The sequence below is a fragment of the Lissotriton helveticus genome, chromosome 6 (assembly GCF_964261635.1).
Source record: "Lissotriton helveticus chromosome 6, aLisHel1.1, whole genome shotgun sequence".
Lineage (NCBI taxonomy): Eukaryota > Metazoa > Chordata > Amphibia > Caudata > Salamandridae > Lissotriton > Lissotriton helveticus.
This window is the reverse complement of record NC_136067.1, coordinates 1958911208-1958935040: the sequence shown is the minus strand read 5'-3', so window position 1 is coordinate 1958935040 and position 23833 is coordinate 1958911208. Positions and strand designations below refer to the sequence as shown.

The 23833-nt window shown below is 45.7% G+C and overlaps 1 protein-coding gene across 1 annotated transcript in view; it reads right to left on the bottom strand.

The window, feature by feature from the left end:
* OTOF (otoferlin) overlaps positions 1-23833 on the bottom strand; it is a 1162910-nt gene that overhangs the window by 219432 nt on the left and 919645 nt on the right. Inside the window, exons 13-17 of the mRNA XM_078649977.1 lie at positions 20555-20741; positions 17424-17610; positions 13392-13615; positions 1738-1846; positions 588-771 (exon numbers count right to left, since the gene is read on the bottom strand). Coding sequence (XP_078506103.1) covers positions 588-771; positions 1738-1846; positions 13392-13615; positions 17424-17610; positions 20555-20741 — 891 coding nt within the window. The remainder of the gene's footprint in view (positions 1-587; positions 772-1737; positions 1847-13391; positions 13616-17423; positions 17611-20554; positions 20742-23833) is intronic.

Here is a 23833-nt window from a genome sequence, read left to right as displayed (position 1 = left end):
GCTTTTCTGCCCTCACCTTGAGGGCTCATGCATTAATAGTGTTATTTATGGGTAGTGTGAAGTTGTTTTGTAGCGTGCTTGGGAGAGTGGCCATTGATGTGACGCGTTCATACGGTCAATCAATACTGCAGGGCAACCACATGACTAAACGGAGCAGCATGTAACAGCCAATTGCATTTCATCAGGCTAAGGAGATTTCTGAAGAAGCAGTGTGGTAGAGGGCTCTGAAGTTCTCCAGTTGGTATGTCATCACACAATTACTAGTAGTAGTACACTGATGATAGCAAAGAAAGTTCTTTTATTGTTTTACGTAACAAGAGCTCGGTAGCCAGGGCATCTCTCAGATTCCCCACCTCTGGAATCATAAAAGGAATGAGAACTCACTCTTTCATCAGATCCCATCACTCTTTTTTTTGTGTTGAAATTTTTTATTAGCATTTTATAAAAATACAGTATATATTACAGAAGATGCTGAATTTCATTAAAGACCATGGTGACACTGGTGGCCACCTATTGGACACTTAGCTCTTCAATACATGATCACCAGCTCTTAGATCTGTATCCTCTCACATCTGAAGTGCACTTGCCTGTCTGTAATGAAGGGTTTCATTGGTGGAGTCGAAGAGACGGAGACCATTTCTCCATCATCATCCGCTTCATCTTCGCTTGAGTTCTGCAGAAGCTCAGACTCTTCCTCGTCACCGTCTCCTCCATCCTTCTTCTTTCGAAAGTTTGGCTTAGTTGTGCCATCAACCTGATTCCCATAATTCCCTGAAAGGAGTAAATCAGAATTAGCATCTATGTAAATACCAAAGTGGTATTGCCTGTTAATAATGGTGTCAATCAAAGGAAAGCCATGTTAGGACTGATAGTTGAGCACACTTGATGCAGGAGAACAGCATCCGCAGGGTTGGTCTACAAGGGCCAGAGGCGGGCAGGTTTTCAAGATAACTGGTTATGACAGGTGAGATGCAATTACGACCCTTCACCTGCCACGCCATCTGGCGAGGCGAAATGCACTTACACTTGAGATATAGATGCAGTGTTTAATTTGTAAAAGAATAAGTGCTAGGGCTCCTCCGCCCTAGGGGAGGTGTGATAAGTAGGGGGTGGGGGGGGGGGAGTGGCTGCAGCTGCCCCGGGTAAAAAAACTACATGGAGACTCCACTTCTTCTGTTCATGACAGGTGTCAGGAGCAGCTGATTCAAGGTATAACATAAATGTCCACCACAGGAAAAGAGCAGGTATTACTAGTTTTTATGTAACATCTGGCACCATCTATTGGCATTTCCATGTTACCTCAAACAGCAGGCTTGCTTCAAAAATCCATAAATACATTTTGAAACAAGAGTGGCACCTTGCAAAAGCGTGGAGCCTGGGACATTATGTCCCCTCTGATCCGCACTTGTGTTGGCCAATTTGTTTTTCCAGAGGATCCTCATCTCATGCATGAATGTATTGCCGGAAACTACACAGACCGCATTGTTTGGCACCACAACCAGATTCTTGCAATTATCGGATGTCCGCATGGCGACGAGGCAACTGTTCAATTGTCTGTTTTGGACACAGCACAGACTCTTGAAATGGTGCCACTGGTGGTAACAGGTGAAAGGAAGGCAATGCACCAGGGGAAATACATTGTTCAAAGAGCATACCTGAATATCTTGGGCACACCAGTCTTGGCGCCTCCACCCTTCCACAACCCAGTGTCATACGGTCCTGATGACCAATACCAACCTATTGTGACCTCAAAGCTGATTGGTTTGTCGCTGATTCTTCGGTCAATCATGGTGGCCTCCAAGAAGGCTCCGAAGAGGAAGAACTCTTCCATCTTGCCAGTGCAGCTCTAAGGAAATACAGGGACAATTAGAAGTGACCCCCACACAGCTCAAAGAAGAAATACACAGACTCCAAGGACGTAAAAGGAAATCTGGTCCCTTTGGTATGTCAGTTTTCATGTGTACTGTATCCTTGTAGATTTCATGTGGTATACAACATTATATTTCCTCCCTAACTACTATTACACCTGTGTACTTCACATAAGAGTTATTCATTTACAAATTCGTACTATGAGACAACTCAAACATTTATTGAAAGTTCTTCCTATTACTTCTCAGGCTGTCCCTGGATTAATAAACAGTTAGATCAATGGCGCACAGATGGTTAATTAGCCAGACAGTTTACTTTTGTAATGAATAGCACACCATTCAGAGTTTGGTGAAAATACTCCACATCACAGTAAACGTTTGTGATGGATATCAGCAGAGGTTTGTGAACAAATTATTATTCAGAGCAAGGAATGTGGTGTGACAGATGAAGATGATAAATTCACTAAGTTTGAGGCTTGGTCTGTTCTGTGCTCCATTCCACCACCAGCTTCATCACCTTGGGCGGTAGTAAATCTTTGTACTCCTTACATTACCTCTTCATCCCCTGTGCTCTTCCTAGTCATTACTTAGGAGGTGTGTCCCACCTCAGTGAGGCAGGAAAAAAGACTAGTATGCTGGAACGCTAGCCCCTCCCATCCAACATGGCAGCCATGAAGAGGGGTTGGTATCCAAGCATCCTCCTGTTTTCCTGTTTCTATCTGAGAAGAGGGAGATTAGAATAGGAAGTCCCTGCAGGGCTTGCACTTCTGATGAACTGGATCTTCCCCTGCCTGGTTCGCGCCACCTGGGAAAGGTTTGCAGATTGGAATCATGCAACGAAAACCCTGCTGCAATTGGGGCAGAATTGAAAGTAACCATTAAGAGATCTGTGATCAGAGTGTTAAAAGTAGCCGCTTTTATCTCAGAAAGAGTATATTTTAAAGTCCCAACCTATAGACTTTGTCAGATGCTGTTTGGGGGCCACTGGGCTGGCAGGGGCTACTGGTCTCAGATGTGGGGGCTGGGGACATTTGCGTGTTCTGTCCCAGGGGCGTGCTTCTATGAGTCAAGCAGCAAAAGTGGGGAAAGGACAGCCTTTTCAGCACTTGACTCTCAGTGGTTGTGATGGGTGTAGTCGAAGGCTTCTCATAGAGGTTAGCGTGGGGGTACAGCAGCCTCAGAACTCACCAACGCACATTATTGGCCAGCCCAGAGCTTCTTTTGAGAAATATAGAAGTACTTTTTCCTGCAATAATGCACGATAATACATAAGAATATATCAGAGACCCGATGTACGTGTGTGATACCAATGTGCAATAGCTTTGTTCTCCCTTACCTTCTTTTCATTCTAGTTCCTGGTGGTGTAGTAACTAGTGCAGGTGCTGTGCTTACTTTATGCAACAGCCAAATAGTCACCCATCCCTTTGGGCGGTCGCGAGCTGTGCAGGGCTCCCTGCTCACATTCCGGCTCACCAGAGTGCTGGGCCACAGTCAAGTCATGCAGCCGAAAAGTTTAGGTCAGGAGAGAGCCTCTTGGTTGCTATTGGCCCACTTCCTCTCATCTGGTGAGTCTCAGTGGAAGCCCTGCTGGGACTCCCTGGGATGAGGCAATGTTGCAGTCCCCCTTCTGTGTGCAGGGCTCCGGTGGCAACTTAACAGCTTCAAGGTGGCCAAGTCTGATCTGGTACACAGATCTCTAGGGTCAGGAAAGCCAATTAGTCCTTCACCACAGAGTTCATTGAGGTAGCCGCATTGTTCTTCGGAGCAGCGTAGTTCATTGTCACACTGAGTCAATCCTTGGCTAGCCACTAAAGCAGGTCACTGGGGTGCCCCAGGGTGGGCATCACACGTTTGCAGGATTCTTTTTGTTGGGCAGCAGAGACCACTCAGGCATGGTCAATTGGTGCCAAGCAAACACAAGGAGATGATGGAGGGAGCGCTGAAACTTTTCAGACACTCACTCCCAGTCACAGATCTGGGTTGAATCCATCATCATTCTTTAGCGGATGTATGACGTTACAACGCATGCTTTTACCACGCATGCAGTTACAACGCGGTTTTTACAACGCAAACTTTTACAACGCATAGCGCTTTGGGGTGCTGGATAGTGAATAGTTTAATTTACTATTCCAACTCCAGTCCCCGTGGACACTAGGGAAGGTGTTGGATAGTAAATTAAATCTATTCCCTATCCTAGAGCGCCCCCCAGCGCAATGCGTTGTAATGGTTTTCGTTGTAAAACCTGCGTTGTAAAAGCACTGCGTTGTAAAAGTTTCGTTGTAAAGGATGTTTCCCTTCTTTAGCTCACTTCACCACCCCAGTTCAGACCCAGCCATATGCAAATCAGTCTAGACCCTGTTCCTCATGAGAACATTCCAACCCGAACTGCCAAACGATGTCTTCCCTGGACCAGAAACAAGCATCCTGGGACCGGACTGATTTGCATGTGGCTGAGTCTGAAATGGGGTCGTGAAGTGAGCTAAATAACGATGTTGGCTCTAACACAGATCTAATAGTGATAGGGGGCGAGAGTCTGAAAAGTTTTATTGCTCCATCCATCATCTCCCTGTGTTTGCAATTGGTACCAAGGTCACATCAGACACCATCAGAGACTCACAACCAGTGCACAGGACTTGGGCAAGTGTCATGACCTCGATGACCGGGACCATGGAGGAGACCCCTCAGGCACGCTTCAGAGGTACTGGGGTTCCTCTGAGGAGTTCAGTGACAAGTTCCCATTCGGCAGTACCCTAGTCACACTAATTGGGAGTCTTTATAGGATGGACCACAGCACCAGGGTCAGCAGCTTCTGTCCACACCAACCTTCAGCTTCTCCTGTACTTCCTCCAGCTCAAACTCCAGGGGATGTCGCCTCACCCCTGAGAAGCTGGCTGTCGGGCAGACACTATCTCTGGAAATTCTTTGGAGCACCCGCTCCTTGGTTTGAGAGAACTTGGATCTGGAACAACAAGTGGGTCAGCAGCTCCCGCTTTTATACAGAGATGTCAGATGGGGATGTAGATTCTTTGTTTGCCTGTTCAGAACATGTTTTGGTTGATTCTCCCTTCATGTTTCATCTAGACTCAGCCTTTGGCTTTAATGCTGTTCTACACGGCAGGTTTGTCTCCAGGCTGGGGCGCCCACAACAGAATCATAAAGAGGCGTTGACAGTCTGCACTTCATTATCGACAGCCTCTCCTGGAAGTGATCAGGACATGTGACAAAAGGCTGACTCCCTTCTAAACAGACCCTTCACACCGACAACAGGAGCTATAGTCACACCGTTAATCCCTACCATTCACCAAATGTCAATCTCATTAATACTAGTTAGCTGTCCCTTGTATCAGAAAGGACCTCATCCAATCTCTAAGGGGAATTCTCTCTCCTCGTTCCCCAATTCAGTTTCTGGTTCATCTCCTTCCGGTTTCAGGAATGTGAACAATACACTTCCACTGTCTGGAAAAGTAACCTCACCTCTGTCTTGTTGACTTGCACAGGCCAGGGGCTTCCAAAATGGAACTCACAGGCATGTGTCTTTCTGGTTCACTCAGGTACACATGCAGTGTTTATCACACTTCTCACACACAACAGGCATAAATCCACAAGCTCAGAATGTCGGCCAAGAATTCCAGGTTCACTGGGAGCCGTGGAAACCTAAATGGAGGGGTCCATTGGAATGCCACTCTTGCAGCACAGGTATAAAAGCCTGGGATCCACACTAGCATCACTTGGAAGGCTGCCACCAAGCATCAGTAGGCTGGCCGCAAGATTGTTTCGGTGCCTTTCCTCCCTTTTCATTGATTCCTAAAGTGTTAGCCCATCTGAAGAGTGATAACATGTTAATGATAATAGTAGTTCCCTTATGGTCGATGAGATCATGGCGGCATATTAGCAAGGGCAATATCGACGCTTTAGCTGGACTTTTTCCCGCTAAAGCGGCAATATTTTTATCGCCCTATTAGCAAGCTGTCGCTAACTGCTGTTAGCGACAGCTTTTAGGCGATAGCTACAGGTTTGGGGCCCGCTTTACGAGTCAGCGATATTTATCACTAATGACATGCAAAGTGGGTGTACTCAAACTGTTAGCGACAGAAAACAGTCGCTAACACAGCTATCGCCTATTAGCAAGGCAGGCGAAGGGAAAAAAAATCATGCTAAGCGTGATTATCGCTATAAACTAACGCCTGCTAAAAAGTTGACTTACCTGTATAGTCAATGGGGGGTGGATTATCAGATTAAGCCCCCATTGGCGTTAATGCGAGAATATCGCTGGATTTCCAGCGATATTCTCGCATTTCGTCGCTATTGCTGGATATTTTAGTACAATGGAGAAAAACGTTGCTAATAGCATGTTTTCTCCGATAAAATATCCAGCGACAGGCAGCGATAAAAAAAAAGTCGCTAACCACGTTTAGCGATAAATATCGCTATTTCTTGCCAATAGGCCCCATGGTTCCCTCTTTTCGAAATAATTTCAGTCTACTATTTTAGGAGAATACCAATGACCACATCCCCTCTCCTTCAGGAATGCTTTCCCCTAATCAATTTATACCTTGTGGTCTAGAAAGTGAAACAAGGGAGTTAGAAAGTAGTCTCGTCACTTTATAGGAACAATCCAAAAATAACCTAATCTTCTGTTCTAAAATCATATTCTTGCCATTGGGAGTTTAAAAACCGCAGTTCTAAGCATTCATTGCCATGTCACCATGCATCTGTTCTAAAACGTCTGAGGGAAATGTTCCATATGAACCTGCCAGTTTCATCAATGAGGGCTCAGCGGGCAGTAGTTAGAGCCTTCTGAGAACCTAGGGTCAGCGTGAAAGAGGACAATATTTTGGTTGCTTGTTTACTTAAAATAGTTTCTTTAGCCTGACCAATTTTTCACCCTCTAGCTCCTCCCTCGGACCTCTTTTAATTCTGGAGGATTCACGTTCCATCCTTTGGATACCATAATTTGAGAATCGTGACAATGAAGGTTTTGTATTTGGTAGAAACGACCTCCACTTGCAGAATATAGGAACTAGGAGCAGTGCCGTGCCCTTTTTCTTTCTGTTCGGGAGCTAAGAGCAGTGACTTCTACATCTAATGACACCTGTCTGTTTTCCCCACTCTTCAGAACCACAGGCTAGCTACATGGATACACTGCTCTGAGGCCCAATGGGCATCAAACCAGGAAAGGTGCTAGGGGAGGAGGGAGAGGAGGTATTTAGACAAAATATTGAAGAAAAAATACGGTGTGGACAAAGATTGTGTCAAGAAAATTTGTGAGAAAAATATTGTGAAGGTAAGTTTCTATAGTTAAGCAAAGTGCCACTGTATACAAGTCCACAGATATGTACCTTGAAAATCTATATATCTTCAAGGTACGTAGATGTGGAGTTAAGAACTGTAAATCTATGCTAAACTGTAGTGTCTTAGCATGGACACGTTCTAGTGTTCTAGTGTGATGTAACATACTCTACACCCACCCACCACAGACGGCATGGTGTCACATGACGCTGCCAATAAAAGAGGCCGAGCGCACGTGCTCGAGACCTTTCCTACAACTCATTCCTGGTGTCCGTGTCCCTTATTGCTGTGCCTAACATGCGGGCCCAGGGCCCATTACTTTCATCTTTACAATGGCGACGAGGTCGGTAAGGCAACCCATGCGTGCCACTACTGAGGAAAAGGGGGAGAGAGCTGCCCGCCTGAGGGCATCCCCTGCAGCAAGGTGCAGCGAGCTGAGAAGCCGGTGAGCACGTCGGAGCACAGCAGCCACCAAGAGGCTAACAGCAAGCCGACCGAAGCCACCCGCGTCAGCCGCCACCAACATGTGCCACCAGGAATGAGCGGACCGCCCAGAGCCCACCTGAGACGGCCGAGAAACGGTGACCCCCCGGAGAGGTGTACCGGCCGGGCGGAGGCCGCGACAGTGCATCAGGCCCGTCGGCCGAAGGTGAGCCCAACGGGCGAAGTGACCTTAAATAAACTGTGCCAAATCATAAGCAGGACCAGCGGAGCCTACCCGCGGCCTGCCCGAGTCATCCCTTGCCCCCGCCGCGTGTGTAACGGAGGCGGCGGGGCCCAGAGAAGCCACGGCGTGAAGGGAAGGCGGCAGGACCCGTAAGTTAACAAAAGTAACGAGGGGGAAGGAGCGGAGTAGCTAACCGCCTCCCGACCCCCCTCGCGACGGGTCCGGGCCAGCGGAGCCCACCCGCGACCGGTTGACGGCACCTCCACCGAAGGAAGACTCAGCAGCGCCAGCGGAGCCCACCCGCGACCTGCCGGCGGCACCCCCAGCGAAGAAGAGACTAAGCAGCGCCAGCGGAGCCCACCCGCGGCCCGCCGGTAGCGCCCAGAGAAGGACAGTCACTGCAAAGCCAGCAGAGCCCACCCGCGGCCTGAGAGAAGCAAGGCAAGTCTCCGCCGTGCAGCGTGGTGTGTAGAAGCTGCAGCGGCGGGAGACCGGCGAAAGTGGGGCCAGCGGACCAAGAACTTCCTGGAACACAGAGCCGGCGGGGCCCAACCGCGGCCTGCCTCGAGCGCCCCCGCCCAGGGAGGAGTGAACGGAGCGACGCGCTTCCCCGCCGGAGCACAACACCTTCACCCCCGCCCGCGTGAGTACTGCCGAGGCGGCTGCGGACGGGGAGAGGAGGCAAGGGGAAGCAAGCGTCTGCAAGCGGACAGCGCCGCCAAGAGCAAGAGGCGCCCCCCCCCCTCCTCGTGTGCTCCGTGTGAGGAGCGGAGTGCACGGGAGCAGGGGAGAAGTAAGCGCCTGCACGAGGCCAGCGCCGCCGTCAGCATAAGAGCCCCCTCCTTGAGTGCTCCGTGAGGGGCAGAGTGCCGGCAAAGCGGTCAACACCGCCAGAAGTTTACTCAAGCCCCACCGGGACACTGAAACAAGAGGAACCACCGGTGCACCCACAGAGACTGCCAAATTTGCCCCCAGCTTCAAAGCTGCACAACACCAGAGGGACATAAACAGTGCTTTTGCAATGTCTGCCTGACTTTAGCACATTTATAATTCGGTACATTTCTGGAACACTAAAAGCAAAGGAAATCTACTCACTCATTCTCAGCAGCAGCTCCAACCCCCTGTGCACTGAAGCAGTAGAGTGCACACCCGGGAAAGACAAGACAGGCTGCTCAAAAGATCCAGCAACACTGCCACCCAGTGGCCAAAAGCATTAGTGCACCAACATCCTCCAGCACTGAAACAAGCATTGTCAACGCAAAAGAAGTTAGCACCATCTAGAGGCAACAGACGGAGTAGCGCCCTCCTGCCCCCAAAAGAACTTAATAACAGGGAAGAGACTCACCAGGAAGGCAGTGTGAGGCCAGGTTCCCAGCGGCTGCTCCAGCACCAGCCCCCGGTGCACAGAGAGAGAGACAACAGTAGAGTACACAACACGAGGAAGACAAGAGCCACCAGGCAGGCACCCACCAAACCGGAGTCTACCGCCATCTGGTGGCCAAAGAAGGAAAGTGCACCTGCATTTATAAGAAATAAACAAGCTTTGCACAACACCAGGCAATGCAGCAGCAATAAGGGTAATGGACTGAGTAAAGCCCACAAGGAGAATTGAATCTCATGCAGCAAGTAAGTGTGCAAACAAGCACGGAAAAAAAACCGCACGCACCAGTAAGGAGTCGGCAGACGCCACTTCCAGAGTGACGTGGGAAGAGGCACCAACGCCTCACCAAGCATCTAAGCAAGGACGAAACGTCTGGAGAAAACGACTGCCAAGCACTGGAGGAACGATCAAGGAAAAGACTGCCGCGATCAGAAGACGGAGAGAGCAGCGACTCCTAGTGGCCACAGGTGATCACCGCAGCATCAACTACTCCCGCCAACGGTCCGAAGCAGCAAGCACCTGACACCAGCCAAAGCAGCAAGTACCCGACGGTCCAAAAGCAGCAAAGTACTGGACGTCAGCCAAGCAGCAAGAAATCGACGCCAGCCAAAGCTGCAAGTACCAATGACACGCAACTAGTGTCCGAGAGCCTTAAAAAAACTACGGGCGCAGATAACGCGCCACGTGGCAAGGCACAGCCCCCACGAGATGGAAGAAGGGCACAGGTAACGCCACAGTGCAGAACAGTTACCGGAGACGACCACTAAGCGTGGCGCCCCCCAGAAGCCGATCCACAGAAAGATCGCGTACCAAGTATGACCCGCGACGGGTCCCCTCAAACAACACCAGAAAGTGCTAATGCACCAAGTCCGACAGGACGACCGAAGAAGCCTGCCAAAACATCAGCAGGAGTGGACCGCCAAATGGTCCTGGACGTTCAACCTAGTCAAGGTCTGTGAACACCATCCCACGAACGTCACCTACAAGAATCTAGAGAAGAGGGTTCGCGACACCAACTCAGGAAGCTGAGGAAGAGGGAGGAAGTGTTCCTGTCAGGGACAAACCAGGAGTACACATGCAGCGGGCGCGCCCTGCATGTTGGAGCCAGGTCAAGAGAGAAGATGCAAGATTGGACCAAGTGATGTCGCGAAACAGGAAGGGAGAAAAAGGAGAGATCCGAGTGGCACGCCTGCCACTGTGAAAAGAAAGGAAGAAGAGGAGAGAGCTGTGTGGCACGTCTGCCACTGTGAAAAGAAAGGAAGAAGAGGAGAGAGCTGTGTGGCACGTCTGCCACTGTGAAACGAAAGGAAGAAGAGGAGAGAGCGGTGTGGCATGTCTGCCACCGTGACAAGAAAGGAAGAAGAAGAGAGATCTGAGTGGCACCTCTACCACCGTGTAAAGAAAGGAAGAAAAGGAGAGACATGTGGCACCTCCGCCACTGATAGAGCGGAAGGAAACATTTCCACGTGGCCGTTGCCACAGTTAAAGAGCGGAGAGAAGTATATCCACGTGGCCATTGCCGCAGTTGAGAATGGAAGGAAGTATATCCACGTGGCCGTTGCCACAGTTAAGAGTGAAGAAGAAGTCAGTGCAAAGTAGGTCCCCACAGTGAGTCCAAGGCCGAAACGGGTACGTAACCATCATTCCACGGCGAACTACAAGAACTCCAACCGCACCCGTTGCCACGGAAGTCAACAACAGAAAGACTGTGAGGACAAAGGGGCTACCCAGTTGTCTACAGACTGTTTCCATCGAGCACCATCAACCGGTGCCAATGCGGACTAAAGTTCCCCAAAACAGATTGAACTCCATCTGCCAATTCCAAGCAGCGGTGGATAGAAAAGCATGGCGGAAGCTGAACACTTCACTGCATCCTGAGACGTTATTTTCCCAACTGTGAAGTTTGAAGTCTGGTCTTTTCAATGGTTAAAAAGGGGAGTGATGTAGTGTCTTAGCATGGACACGTTCTAGTGTTCTAGTGTGATGTAACATACTCTACACCCACCCACCACAGACGTCATGGTGTCACATGACGCTGCCAATAAAAGAGGCCGAGCGCACGTGCTCGAGACCTTTCCTACAACTCATTCCTGGTGTCCGTGTCCCTTATTGCTGTGCCTAACATGCGGGCCCAGGGCCCATTACTTTCATCTTTACATAAACTATTTGCACTTAGCTTCTTGATATTTTGGTCCTCAATATTTTTGACATGAAATTCTGTCCACATAAAATTTTTGTTTCCGATATCCTGTCAGTGATCTGGGAGACGAATATGACATTTAAAATATTTTTTGTAATCTACTAGAGGAGAGGCGACTTATTCTGAAAGAGAAATTAAGGCTTGCTAAAAGCTAGTAAGAAGTAGAACATTAAATAGTGTTTGTTGCATTTATCTGCAGATCAGAGTCATTACCCAAGAGGGTCTGCAATGAGTAAACTATCCCGCTATAAACAAACATCTATAATAAGAAAGAACCCTTCGTGGCAGGAAAGTGAAATAATAAGTATGTGGGGCCTTAGTCTCAAACTGCACTTTGTAGTACGGTTTGCAGTACTGAATAACGACGTACTGCAAAATGCAAGTCACAAAGTACGTGTGGAGTCTTACTACTCCGCACTCTCTATACTTGTATGTGCGGAGGTCTGGGAGCGAAGACGTAAGTATAGGGAGTGTGGGGTTGTAAAACTCCTCACGTAGTTTGTGAATACTAAAAATTTGTATATTTACCATAAAGTGTAAGTTTACCTTTGAGAATCAGGGCTGTAGAGTTGAACAACTTAAAAGGCTGTTTAAACAACTTTAAATATATAATATTTGATACAGAAGATTAGGCCCATTCTTTTTTTCTTGTAGATTGTCTCAAGTTTAATGGGAATTTGAAAGAGAGGGGGTTACATTGTGTCGCAGGAAATAAAGCCTGTCCTTGTTCTGCCCGCTCTAGAGCCTGTTCTCATCGTTTTAAATTCATCAGTTTTGCCCTCCCCTGTGCTTTTAAAATTACGCTTAGGATTGTTACACTCAGATGGTATATCCTAGATGGGGAAATCCTTCCCTTGCTGATGCTTTTACATTATTCCACCACTGTCAGTGTGTGTCCTATCAGAGAGCCACTAACTGTAAGCCACAAATATCTTACTATTGCTTTAACTATTGCCGGGCCCGGGACCACTCACTACTCCTGAAGTGGCACCACTGAAGCACATGACTACTTTGTGACTTGAACAGACAGGCATGGAAGGGGAGTAAGAATGATTTCTTCTCCCCAATACCAAGTAGGAAAATTCTGAGGCAGGGAGCAAAAGTGATTAAGGGAATGCTCTCGGCATATCGAAGCAAGAATACTGAAGGATGCAAACATCGAAGACAAAATACCAAATCCAAAACTATTGAAGCTATTCCTAGCTCCATATACATTTACCTTCGTGGTAGATATCTCCAAGATATGTAGATGAGGAGTTAAGGATAAAAAAGATATACTTCTTCTATATGCACTTCCCTTCCGATATTTTGTTCTTCGAGATTTTGTCCACAATATTCTTGTATCTCAATATTCTTAGCCTCGATATGCAGTAGTACAATCGTGATGCAATGAAAGTGAATTTGGTGGTGAGGTATAATACGATTTGGAACGCAATAGGAGGGACACTACAGCAGAGAGCGTGGAGGTTGGGAGGGGATACTAGCAATGAAGTGGGGCACATCAAAGAGTACTCAAAAGGGCGTTCCATTTTGTTCCACAGGTAGTGCTGTGGGTTTGTATGCCTACATTGAAAAAGGGAGAGAGCCGGAGCAATGCCGCATAGGATCTGTCATCTTTGCAAACACATCAACTTATTTCGCATCAGATATGCTCGGCAAAGTAATACAGAGGCAAGGATTTACAATATCTAAAGAAAGAACTGTAATATTTTCTCTATTTCAATGTGAACTATTTTGCTTTTATAGACAGATGAATAGTTTAAAATGCCCTTTATCTAACATATGGGTTTATTTTGGTAGTGGTGAAATGTTTTCTTCAGTCTTAGAGTAATGTGAGTGTTACATGCAGGTGCTTTTGTGGTAAGATCTAGATAAGACTTATATGTAGAGTACACAAATAATGTGACATCCGCAGCTTAATGGTGACAGCCCTGTGTTCAGTCTATAGGTAGATGGCCATGGTAGGAGCGTAGTGGGGATACTCACGTCAGTGATGGGTTGAGTTAGTTCCATTTGTACTTCTGTTGAGCTGGTTAGATCTGGGGAGCCGATGTCCAAAATCTCTACTGCCAGGCTGAGCAGTAACCGGGCTCGGAACGAAACCCCCTCACCGAGTCCGTCGTTCAGGTCCTGGTGCTCATCCATCAAGGTGTAGTTACGAGTTGAGCCGTACATGTTCACCCAAGCGGGGCCGAGTGTGGGCAAAAAACCTGAGTTAAAAATAAGAATAAGTGGTTGTATGATCGACCCTTTCTTGAGCGATGAAAGACATTTGGTCAGAAAATGAGATATTAATTTGTATATTTTTGTATTCTTTTATTATTAATATTATTATTAGTAGTAGTAGTAATAGTAGTTGTTCTTATTCCGTTAGTTATAAAGGTAGCAGAAGCAGCAGCATTGTTTAAATTATTATTTTTGTTATTATTAGTAGGACGAATAGTAATATTAGTGTTATTGTTGGTATTATTGTTCATAGTTATCATAGTAGTAGTAGTAGCATTGTTTACATTTTTATAATTATTGGTATTCTTAATATTGTACTTATTATTGGTAGCAGTAGAAGTAAGGTTATTATTATTAGCAGTATTGTTATTAGTCATAGTAAACACAGTAGCACTAGCATCAGCATTGGTTTAGCTAGTATGATTATGATTATTAATAGCTTCTTATTTTATTATCATTGTGATTATTATTGTTATCAATATTATTATTACCACAATTAATAATACTGTAATTTGTGCTATAATGTTTGTTATTATGATCACCAGTAGCAGTCATTTTAGTCTTATTGTTGTTATTATTGTTCATAGTAGTAGTAGCAATGTTTACATTTTAATTAGTATTGTTTTGTATTAATAATATTGTTATTATTATTAATAACAGTAGAAGTAATCTTATCATTATTATTATTAGGATTATTATTATTATTACTATTATTATTATTATTAATAATATCATTATCATGAGTATCATTATTATTAATAGTCATAGTAGACATGGTAGTCCCAGCAGCGGCATTCGTTTAATTTGTATGATTATGATTATTAATAGATTATTATTTTGATTATTATTGTGATTATGATTATCATGATTATTATTACCATGATTATTGAAATTAATATTTGTGCTATTATTTTATATACTTTTTTTATATACCAGACATCACAAACACATAGAGGTGGCATGAAAATTAAAAGCTCCAACTAAAATCAACTGCAGAAAAATAAAAAAGTACCACTTCCACGAGGAACTGTACCACCCCTGATGGATAAAACATTCTGGGTTGAGGCTGATCTGACTCTGAGGTGCCCGTGAATAGTGCTGCCAGGAGTAGCCTCAAACTTTGTCAAAGATCAAATAATCAGCCCTTAGAACAAGCTTCTATATTCAATTATTCTGTAGTAAATTAAAACTCTCGCCATTTTACAGGCCACACTTTTGCTGATCATGCATCTGTGATCAGCTTATTTATGTATTGCTTGTACTTTTGTAGAGCACCAACTTTGGCCAAGAGCCTTAGAGCGCTTTACATAGAGCCAGGTTATGTTACACATTGTTAATACTTGGGGAGTTTAAGTCGTTCGCTCAGAATTGCAGGACTTTGAGCAAAGGCCAGGACTTGCCAGTTTCAAAGTCGGTCGCTGTGGCAGAGGACATGAGGCATAAGGGCCTGAGCTGCCGACTTTGAAACTAGTGAACCAGGATTGAGTCCTGACCTAGGCTCAACGTCCTGTGATTTTAGGCAAATCACTCTGGGCCTCATTTATGACTTTTTGCCGTAGGGCAGCGCCTCAGGCCTTCCTGCTGCGCTGCCCTACGGCAAAAGAAAAGTGCAGATACAGCGCATTCCTGTCATTATCTCTTGCGCTGGCGCATAATGGGCTGCCGTGTGCCAATGCAGGCAAACCGTCCTGCACGAAAACAAACACAAGAGGCTTTTTCCTCAAAAAATGCAAATGCAGCACATATAGGAAAAGGAGGCGAAATAAAGATATTTATCCCCTTGTGCGTCCCTTATGCCTCCCCTGGGGAAGCGAAAGTTTTTGGTGCACCCTCAAACTTACAATTTTTCAAAGATCTGGGACAATGTCAAAAAAACATGTATGTTGCTGGGAACGCCTCCAGCAACACCCATTGCATGCCCCTTTAACACAGAAAACTGCGTTAAAGAGAGCAATAATTACGAGGCAGCATTAAGACAATAAAAGTGGCTTAGTGCTGCCTCATAAATATGGAGCAAGCTCCTGAGGCACGGATGGTCACAAAAAGTGACGTTCCGACGGCGCAAGGGGTCTCATAAATGAGGCTCTTAATATCCTGATGCCTAAACAATGTGTAACATTATCTGGCTCTCAAGTAAAGCACTCTCTAGCCCTTCAGCCAAGTTTGAGCTGTATGAAATTGTAAAAAAGAAAAAAATTAAAACTATGAATGAGCTCCAAACAGATTCTTCCCCTAGTGTTGTCAGAATAACATTGGGAGATTATTATCCACTTATTTCAGCCTAACTATAGAGCAATTACACCCTCTCAATTCCCACTCATTGAAAACACTGAGGGGCCGATTCCGATCCGGTAAAATGCGTTCCGAATCGTCGTACGGAGAGTTTTTTCCCCATACGAATCGTACCCGTAGACGTCCCGTACGTACGACGAAGTACGATCCGTACCAGGTGCCAAACTCCGTACGAGTCGTACAGGACTCCGTACGACTCAAATCTCCGTACGAGTCTCACTCGGAACCGGCTGTACGCGACATCACTACGGTTCACGGCTGGTTTTTACGACCCAGCAAGTACGATTCGTGTCGGGTACGCGCCGTACGACCCTTTTCCTACGGGAGCCAAAAACAGTCGTAAACGCAGAGTTCGCGCCGAAAAAGGTACGGAACGCCCCCCCCCGGGTACGGCACGTACCCCCCATGATCGCAGGGGTACGCGCCATACCCCTGTGATCATGTGGGGTACGTGCCGTACACCCAGCGTACATGGGGTACGCACCCTACCCCATGTATGGTGGGTGTACGGCACGTACCCCGTGTACGCTGGGTGTACGGCACGTACCCCGCATGATCACAGGGGTACGGCGCGTACCCCTGCGATCATGGGGGGTACGCGCCGTACGGTGTGTAGGTGATCGTGCGCTTTTCCGTACGAATCGACGTGTACCGTACGAATCGCGTCCGGGTCGGCCGATCGGGATCGGAATCGTCCGGTCGTACGGCGTCTGTACGAGTCGTACGGAAACGGCTCCGGATACGATTCGTACGGACGGGGATTTTACCGGATCGGAATCGGCCCCTGAATGTAACTTTTTAAGTTGTGTGCTGATGTTTTTGGGTCTTTGAAGCTGCTACTTTCCATGGAAACACTTTGAGCCTGATTCACAAATGTAAAATGTAAATATACATGTGTTTATTTACTTTGTGTTTACCTGCAACAACTCCTAGGTGTAACTCTCAACTTCTTTGCTATTGACGACTCGGTAGTGGAGATTCACATCTAGGTGTAGAATTATATTTCCTCACAACAGAAATTATGAGTGTAAAGTAGCGTTTCACCTCTCGATGAAATATTTCCCACCCAAGTGAAGATCTCCATTTGGGAAAGTATAGGGAAATTTAAGTTTATTGTTTTTTTAATATAAAAAATATGTTATTGTATGTACATAAATGTCAAATAATTTAAAACATTTATAAGTATTATCATGGAACTAATAACGTAAAACGTTACAGCGCATAAACTAATCGAATTACACACGTATTAAATAATAAAAGAATGTAAATTTCTTACTTTAATTTATACATAATAATTCTCAAACAATATATATATCACAAACCCACCCTAACATTTTCTTTTATTTTAATTATTTGTACATTTTGTATGTTATGTATTTAATTATTGTAGTACCAAAGGGCAAGCAGTAGACAGCAGTAGTACTGTGACTACCCTCTGCTGATGAGGTAGGTCGACGCAGTATTTCCTCTGGTCTGTGTTTCCTCTGTTTCGGCACCTACCTTTGTCTCCCTCGTTGGAGATCTTCCTCAGGTCGATGAAGTGAGTGCCGATGGCCACGTCGTTCACCTTGTCGGAGTCTCGAATCTGGATTTTCATGCGCTTACACAGTGGCGGGAACATCTCTGTGAAAATGATCTGCTCGTTCCACATGGGCTCGTAGCTGCTCTTCTGCACTGACGTTTTCCCCTGTCGTAGGCAAGAGGGTACACAGATCAGTGCCAGAGACGAGAAAGCCTCTGTTGAGGGGGTTAGATAGGAAAGCTTTGCTCTTTGCGCTATATGTCAGTAAGGAGGAGTATAGGCTCTCCAGCAAAGCTTACGAATCACAGAGATGACTGCTTTCCGATGACTTTACCATATATTGCAATTTCACCAACCACCTCATTGAGCCTCTTTGATTTTTACAAATTATGGGTGGACCGGGGAACACCCCTAATGGTGCTGAATGATGGAGCCCTGTGACCAGGCCATACCACAGGACCAGAATCTCAGGAACTCCTCAAGTTCACTAGGGGGGGGGGGTGTATGAGTGTCTATGAGGTACCGGAGTCTCAGGGACTCCACATCATGTTCAACAGGGGGTGTGAGTGTCTATTAGAAACCAGACTCTCAGGGACTCCTCATCCTTCCACGGGGGGGCTAAGAGTGTCTATGAGATAGTGGAGTCTCAGGGACTCCTCATCTCTTCTACGGGGGACACTCTGAGGGTCCATGAGATACCGGAGTCTCAGGGAGTCCTGATCCCTTCTGGAGGGAGGGGTAGGGCTATGAGTGTCTATGGGATACCAGAGCCTCAGGGACTCCTTGTCCCTTCCACAGGGGGAGCTATGAGTGTTTATGAGATATCGGGGTCTCAGGAACTCCTTATCACGGGGGGCACTCATAGGGCCCGATTCACAGAACTAACTTAAGACAAAATCCTAAACTTACTACCATTTTGGTATTCACAGAAGGCACTTACTCATTTTGGTATTCACAGAAGGCACTTACTCATTTCGGTATTCACAGAAGTTATGAGTCCTAACTTTAGGACTCCTAAACTGAGAAAAATCCTAACTTTAAGACTTTTGGTATTCACAGAAGGCTTTTAGGAGTCCTAAAGTTAGGAATCCTAACTTTAGGACTCCTAAAAGCCTTCTGTGAATACCGAAAGTCTTAAAGTTAGGATTCCTAACTTCTGTGAATTCCGAAATGAGTAAGTGCCTTCTGTGAATACCAAAATGAGTAAGTGCCTTCTGTGAATAACAAAATGGTAGTAAGTTTAGGATTTTGTCTTAAGTTAGTTCTGTGAATCGGGCCCTAAGTGTCTATGAGATACTCGAGACTCAAGGACACCTCATCATTTTCACAGGGGGGAGCTATGAGTGTCTATGAGATACCAGTCCAGCCTACCACTTTTTCTGAGGGACCACCTAGAGCTCAGGACCATTGAATGGGATGCCAAAGTGCCCAATAAAATGATGGGTACATAGACGAAGGGTTTTTCCACAGGAAAAATATATTCCCTGTTGGAAAAAATAGAAAAAGAGTTACTGGTTATATACAAAGATATCTCCCAGTTTTATATGTAAAATTGCACATGGGAGAGTTTTTCTGAATAAACTTTAGTGCAAATAGACAAAGCTTTTTCCAGGAGTAGGTCTGCAAACCTGTGACTGCTGAAGTTGCCTATCGTACTCTGGTAAGACTTTGTTCATTACTGATTGTCTGTATTTTTCTGTCGACCTGGCCCATTGTGAGCCACTGGGACGTGTCTGGTCCCAACATATTTGTGGTTTAGCAGTGATTGCTTGATAGACTTGCAGCTGATGGAAAGACAATTTATTTGCCAGGTTCAAAGTTAACACATACAGATGAGTAGGGTAATTTGGACTATTTCATACAGTAGTAATTCAGTAGGAGTGTTAAGACCTATCTCCTACAAGGCTCAAATCTCCTAGAGGCTTTGATATCAGAAAAGCTGATAAATTCTTAATCTGCAGAGCGCCTCTTCCCCCTTTGGCTGATCTGGACATACATAGGGCCTGATTTATAATGGGATTTATATTTCGACGGACAGGATATTTGTCACACTTTTTATGGAGTAACAAGTCTGCCAAGATCTAAGTCAGGCCCATATCCTGCAAGCTTGAACATAGTTCAAGTCCATAGTACATGGAGGTAATTTACAGCTCAGTAGCAGACGCATTTCACAGTGGTTTCCAGTAGTATGAGTAAATATGATAAGCATTGTGTAAGTAGAAGAGACGGAAATAGAGGGAGTAAGAAGGAGAAAACAAAAAAAAAACAAGAGGCAGCTCGATAAAGACAAAGAGAGAAGATGAGGGCGATAAAAACATGAGAGATACAGAGTGCAGTAAAGAAAGCACCAGAGGAGAGGGAGAAGGGGATGGAGGGAGATCAATAGAGCTAGCTAGAAGGGAAGAGCAAGAAAGAAATGTGAGTAGAGAAAATGAGAAAGCATGAAAGAGGCAGGCAGATGGAAGATAAAGAGAGAATGATATTAAAGAGAGGGCGAAACATCGATAAGAGGAAGAGGGTTGGATGAGACTGATAAAGAGAGAAAGAACAGATATTGCGAAAACATACAAGTAACAGAGATGTAGAAAATAGAGACAATAGAAAAGAAAGAAAGAGGGTGAAGGATGGAGGGAGGGCGTAGGAGACAGCTAGTGAGAGAGAGAAAGAGAAAGACAGAAAAATAGTGTGAAAGAGAAGAGAGGGATTGATTGTGCCAGCGAGAGAGTGCGAAATGGGAGAGAACATAAAAGGAAGACAAAGCTGGAAAAAGAAGGAAACAAAGATATAAAACAAAAATAAAAGGAAAGATGAAGAAATGGTGATGCAGGTGAGTGTATGAGGAAGAAAGGGATAGCGTGAGAGTAAAATAATGTGAGAAGGGAAAGCAAAAGATATAAAAGGACTATATATTGCAAGAGTTTGTTCAAAATAGAGAGTGGATGATAGATGGAAAGAGAGAAATGGAGAGAGACTGAAATCAAACTCGTGAAGGAGAGAAAGAGAGAGACTGTTGCAGCGTGGACCAGGGTAGTGCAACTGCCCATACGCCACTAGGGCGGTAGACAGGTAACCGGATGTCAGCTCACGTACCTGCGCCTGCATCACTCACCTTCTGTCCTGCGAAGGACACCTGTACGTAAGGGTCGACCAGGTCCTTGTTCTCTCCGATGAGGGCTTTCTTCACGTTGGCCATGATGCTGGTGTTCATGCGGGGCAGCCCCTCTGCGCGGTATATCTTAATGTAGAAGCGCGCCCACTGCCTCTCCGAGGGCACCCCGTCAGGAAGGAGCAGGTTACTGCAGGGTGGAGACAGACCGGCAGTCAGGACCATTCACCCGGAAGTATTAATGATTCAATCAACTGAGTTTGCTTCATGTGTAGAGTGATAAAGGTACTGAAGAAACATGCAAAACCCTGTCGTTGCTTGTGATAAGTTATTCTTTCTAATAAAATATCATTAAACTAAATTATGTCAGTGATGGTGATGTAATGCTAATGATTGGATCAACTTACTAAGAAGGAAGGAAGGGCCTACCTCTCCTCTCAGAACCCAGCTTCCTTTCCATATCTTTCCCTTTATACAAATACCACCAACATACACACGTATATCTGGGCTGGATTTGCCCACCTATACTATGATATTCTTTGTACCAGTGAGAGATCTATAGACCCATCCTTCTAACCTGTGCACCTGGGTGTGATCAACTTGAGAATCCCGGGCAAACAATCCCAGGGTGCAATTCAACAAAATGTCACTTGACTAAAGCCTAGCTTTGTCAGAAGTAAGACACATTTACTCATTGAAGGTTTGGTAAATCAGGTAGGGGCCTATTAGCAAGAACCTCCTTAAAATTATCTTACTTTTAGCTGCAGGTTCCTGTTGCTAAAACGGCGATAATTTTAACGAGGTTCTTGGTAATATGCCCCGTAGAGTTTTGTGCAAGCGCGAAGGTGGTTCCAACTGCGCCTACTTGCTGCATACAGTACAAATGCAGTACCCTGTTTAGTTCTGGGTTCAATCACTGCAACTACTTGTATTAAGGTCTATGTCTTTCCTTAGTACAGGGGGACCTCCAAGGTTTTGTTAGGGGTGCTGTCGGGCCAAGTTGCACTGATAGAAATGGGTTCTTTGAACTCACTCTAGGGGAGCGACATGGACGACGAGCCCCTAACGGGTGGCAGGAACAAAGACGGTTCGTGAGAACCATAATAAACAGCAATTGACAAGCACAGCGGACAAAAACGGAGCACCTACAGGATCAACTGTCTCTATGTTCGTGGAACATAAATGGCCAAGCATCCAAAATGCTTGACTTGGACTTCATAGCTTATATACGGTCCTTTGATTTAATCGCGCTACAAGAAACCTGGCTTGCTGAGCCTCCGCACCTCCAGGGATACCTACGCTTTTTCTCCGGCGCAAAGAGTCTAGCCAAGTATGGACACTTAAGAGGAGGCTTGGTAACATATGTAGCTATAACTAGCTTTGCGATGGCCAAAGAAATCGGGCCCTCAGCAACAGCTGCACTTGCAGTCAACTTGACTCTGACAACAGGACACCTGGGCACCCTTCCCCAAGCATATTGAGGGAAAGTAAAAGAAATGAAATACTCAATCTCTAAGCTAATGAGAGCAGCACAGCAGGACCAGAACAACAAAGGGACACTGCATCAACTCTCTAAACTAAAAGCCTCACTAAAAAAACTAAAATGGGAAGCAAACAGAACTAAAGAGGAACAACTATGGGCAAGACTACATGAGGACATAAAAAAGAATGACAGTGCAAATTATTGGGAAAAAATAAATGCATTAACTCACCATGCAAAAATGGAGGTTACATCTAACATTGCAGAAGCAACCTGGGCAGCGTTTCTTGAAAACCACTTCAACCGAGATCTGTCGCCCAATCAGATTCTGAGGAAAACTCTCATCTCACGATCCCATGATGTCGGCAATAAGCTACAAATGTGCCAAACTAAACAGGACATGGCAGGGGATGCAGATAATATATCTCTGGAACCTATAATAAAGCGGCAAATAAAGAAAGGAAGAAGGGAAAGTGCGCCTGGTCCAAATGGGATTCCGCCCGTCCTTTTTAAACAAGACACAGATTATTGGGCAGCGGCATTGGAACCCCTCTTTTGGGAGATCAGGTATACTAACATCCTACCAGACACTTGGAGGGGCTCCGTTATTGCCCCCATATATAAAGCAGGGGATAGAGGTCTTCCTCAAAATTATCGGTTAGTTGCCCTAATCGATAATGATGCGAAGTATTTTGCAGGTCTAATACTGGAAGAACTAAAGGCATGGGCCACAAGGAAGTCTCTCATACCTGTTAATCAAACAGGTTTCGTTAAAGCTGTGGGGACAACAACAAACATACTGTCTATGAGCATGCTTATAGATAAGGCAGAGATGAAAAAAATGCCCCTGCACCTCTGCTTCATAGACTATAAGGCTGCTTTTGACAACATCAACCGCAATTTATTATGGACAAAACTCAAGGATTGGGGCATCCCAAAAGGGTTGCTGGAGCCATTAATCAACCTACATACAGACTCTTGGATCCAGATTAAGGTGGGGGACGGCTCAATGCTGTCAAGGCGGATACAAACTAACAACGGCCTTAAGCAGGGTTGCGTGTTGGCACCCACACTGTTCAATCTGCTCCTGGTGGATCTTGTGCCCCTATTAAACAACTGTAACTCACACTCGCCAAAATTAGGAGGCCTAAATCTACCATGCCTCCTATATGCAGACGACCTGGTGTTAATAAGCCATACCAGAGTAGGGCTTCAAAACCTCTTAAACACAACCCAGAGATACTCCGAGCTAAACGATCTAACAGCGAACCTCGAGAAGACGCAAACAATGACAATCAGCAGGATCAAACATAAGAAAAGCTTCTCGTGGTTCTGGAATAACATCCGCATCAAAGACACCTCGTCGTATAAATATCTAGGTGTGAAGATTGATAGGGGTGGCCAATTCAGTGAACAAAGGGCCAGTATAAGAGGTAAGGGCCTTGCTATGGCAATCGCCTTAAAAACATTAAACAACAACCTCTCGGGCCCTTCTCTGACCCCTCTACTACATGTCATATGTGCAAAATTACTACCAACACTAACTTATGGGAGTGAGGCCCACCGTGGCAGAGACGCCGTAACACTTGATACTACAATAGTGATGGCATACAGAATCATCTTCGGCCTCCCAAAACGATCCTCCCCAGCACAGATCAGATTGGAGTTTGGTGTTCGGTCACAGGTTTTGGCACGACAAGGGGCATATATCTGCTCATGGAACAAAGTAAGAAAAACGACTGAAGGAACATTAAATGAATACTTATGGAAAGAACTAGAGCAGACCCAAAACTCACCAGCAG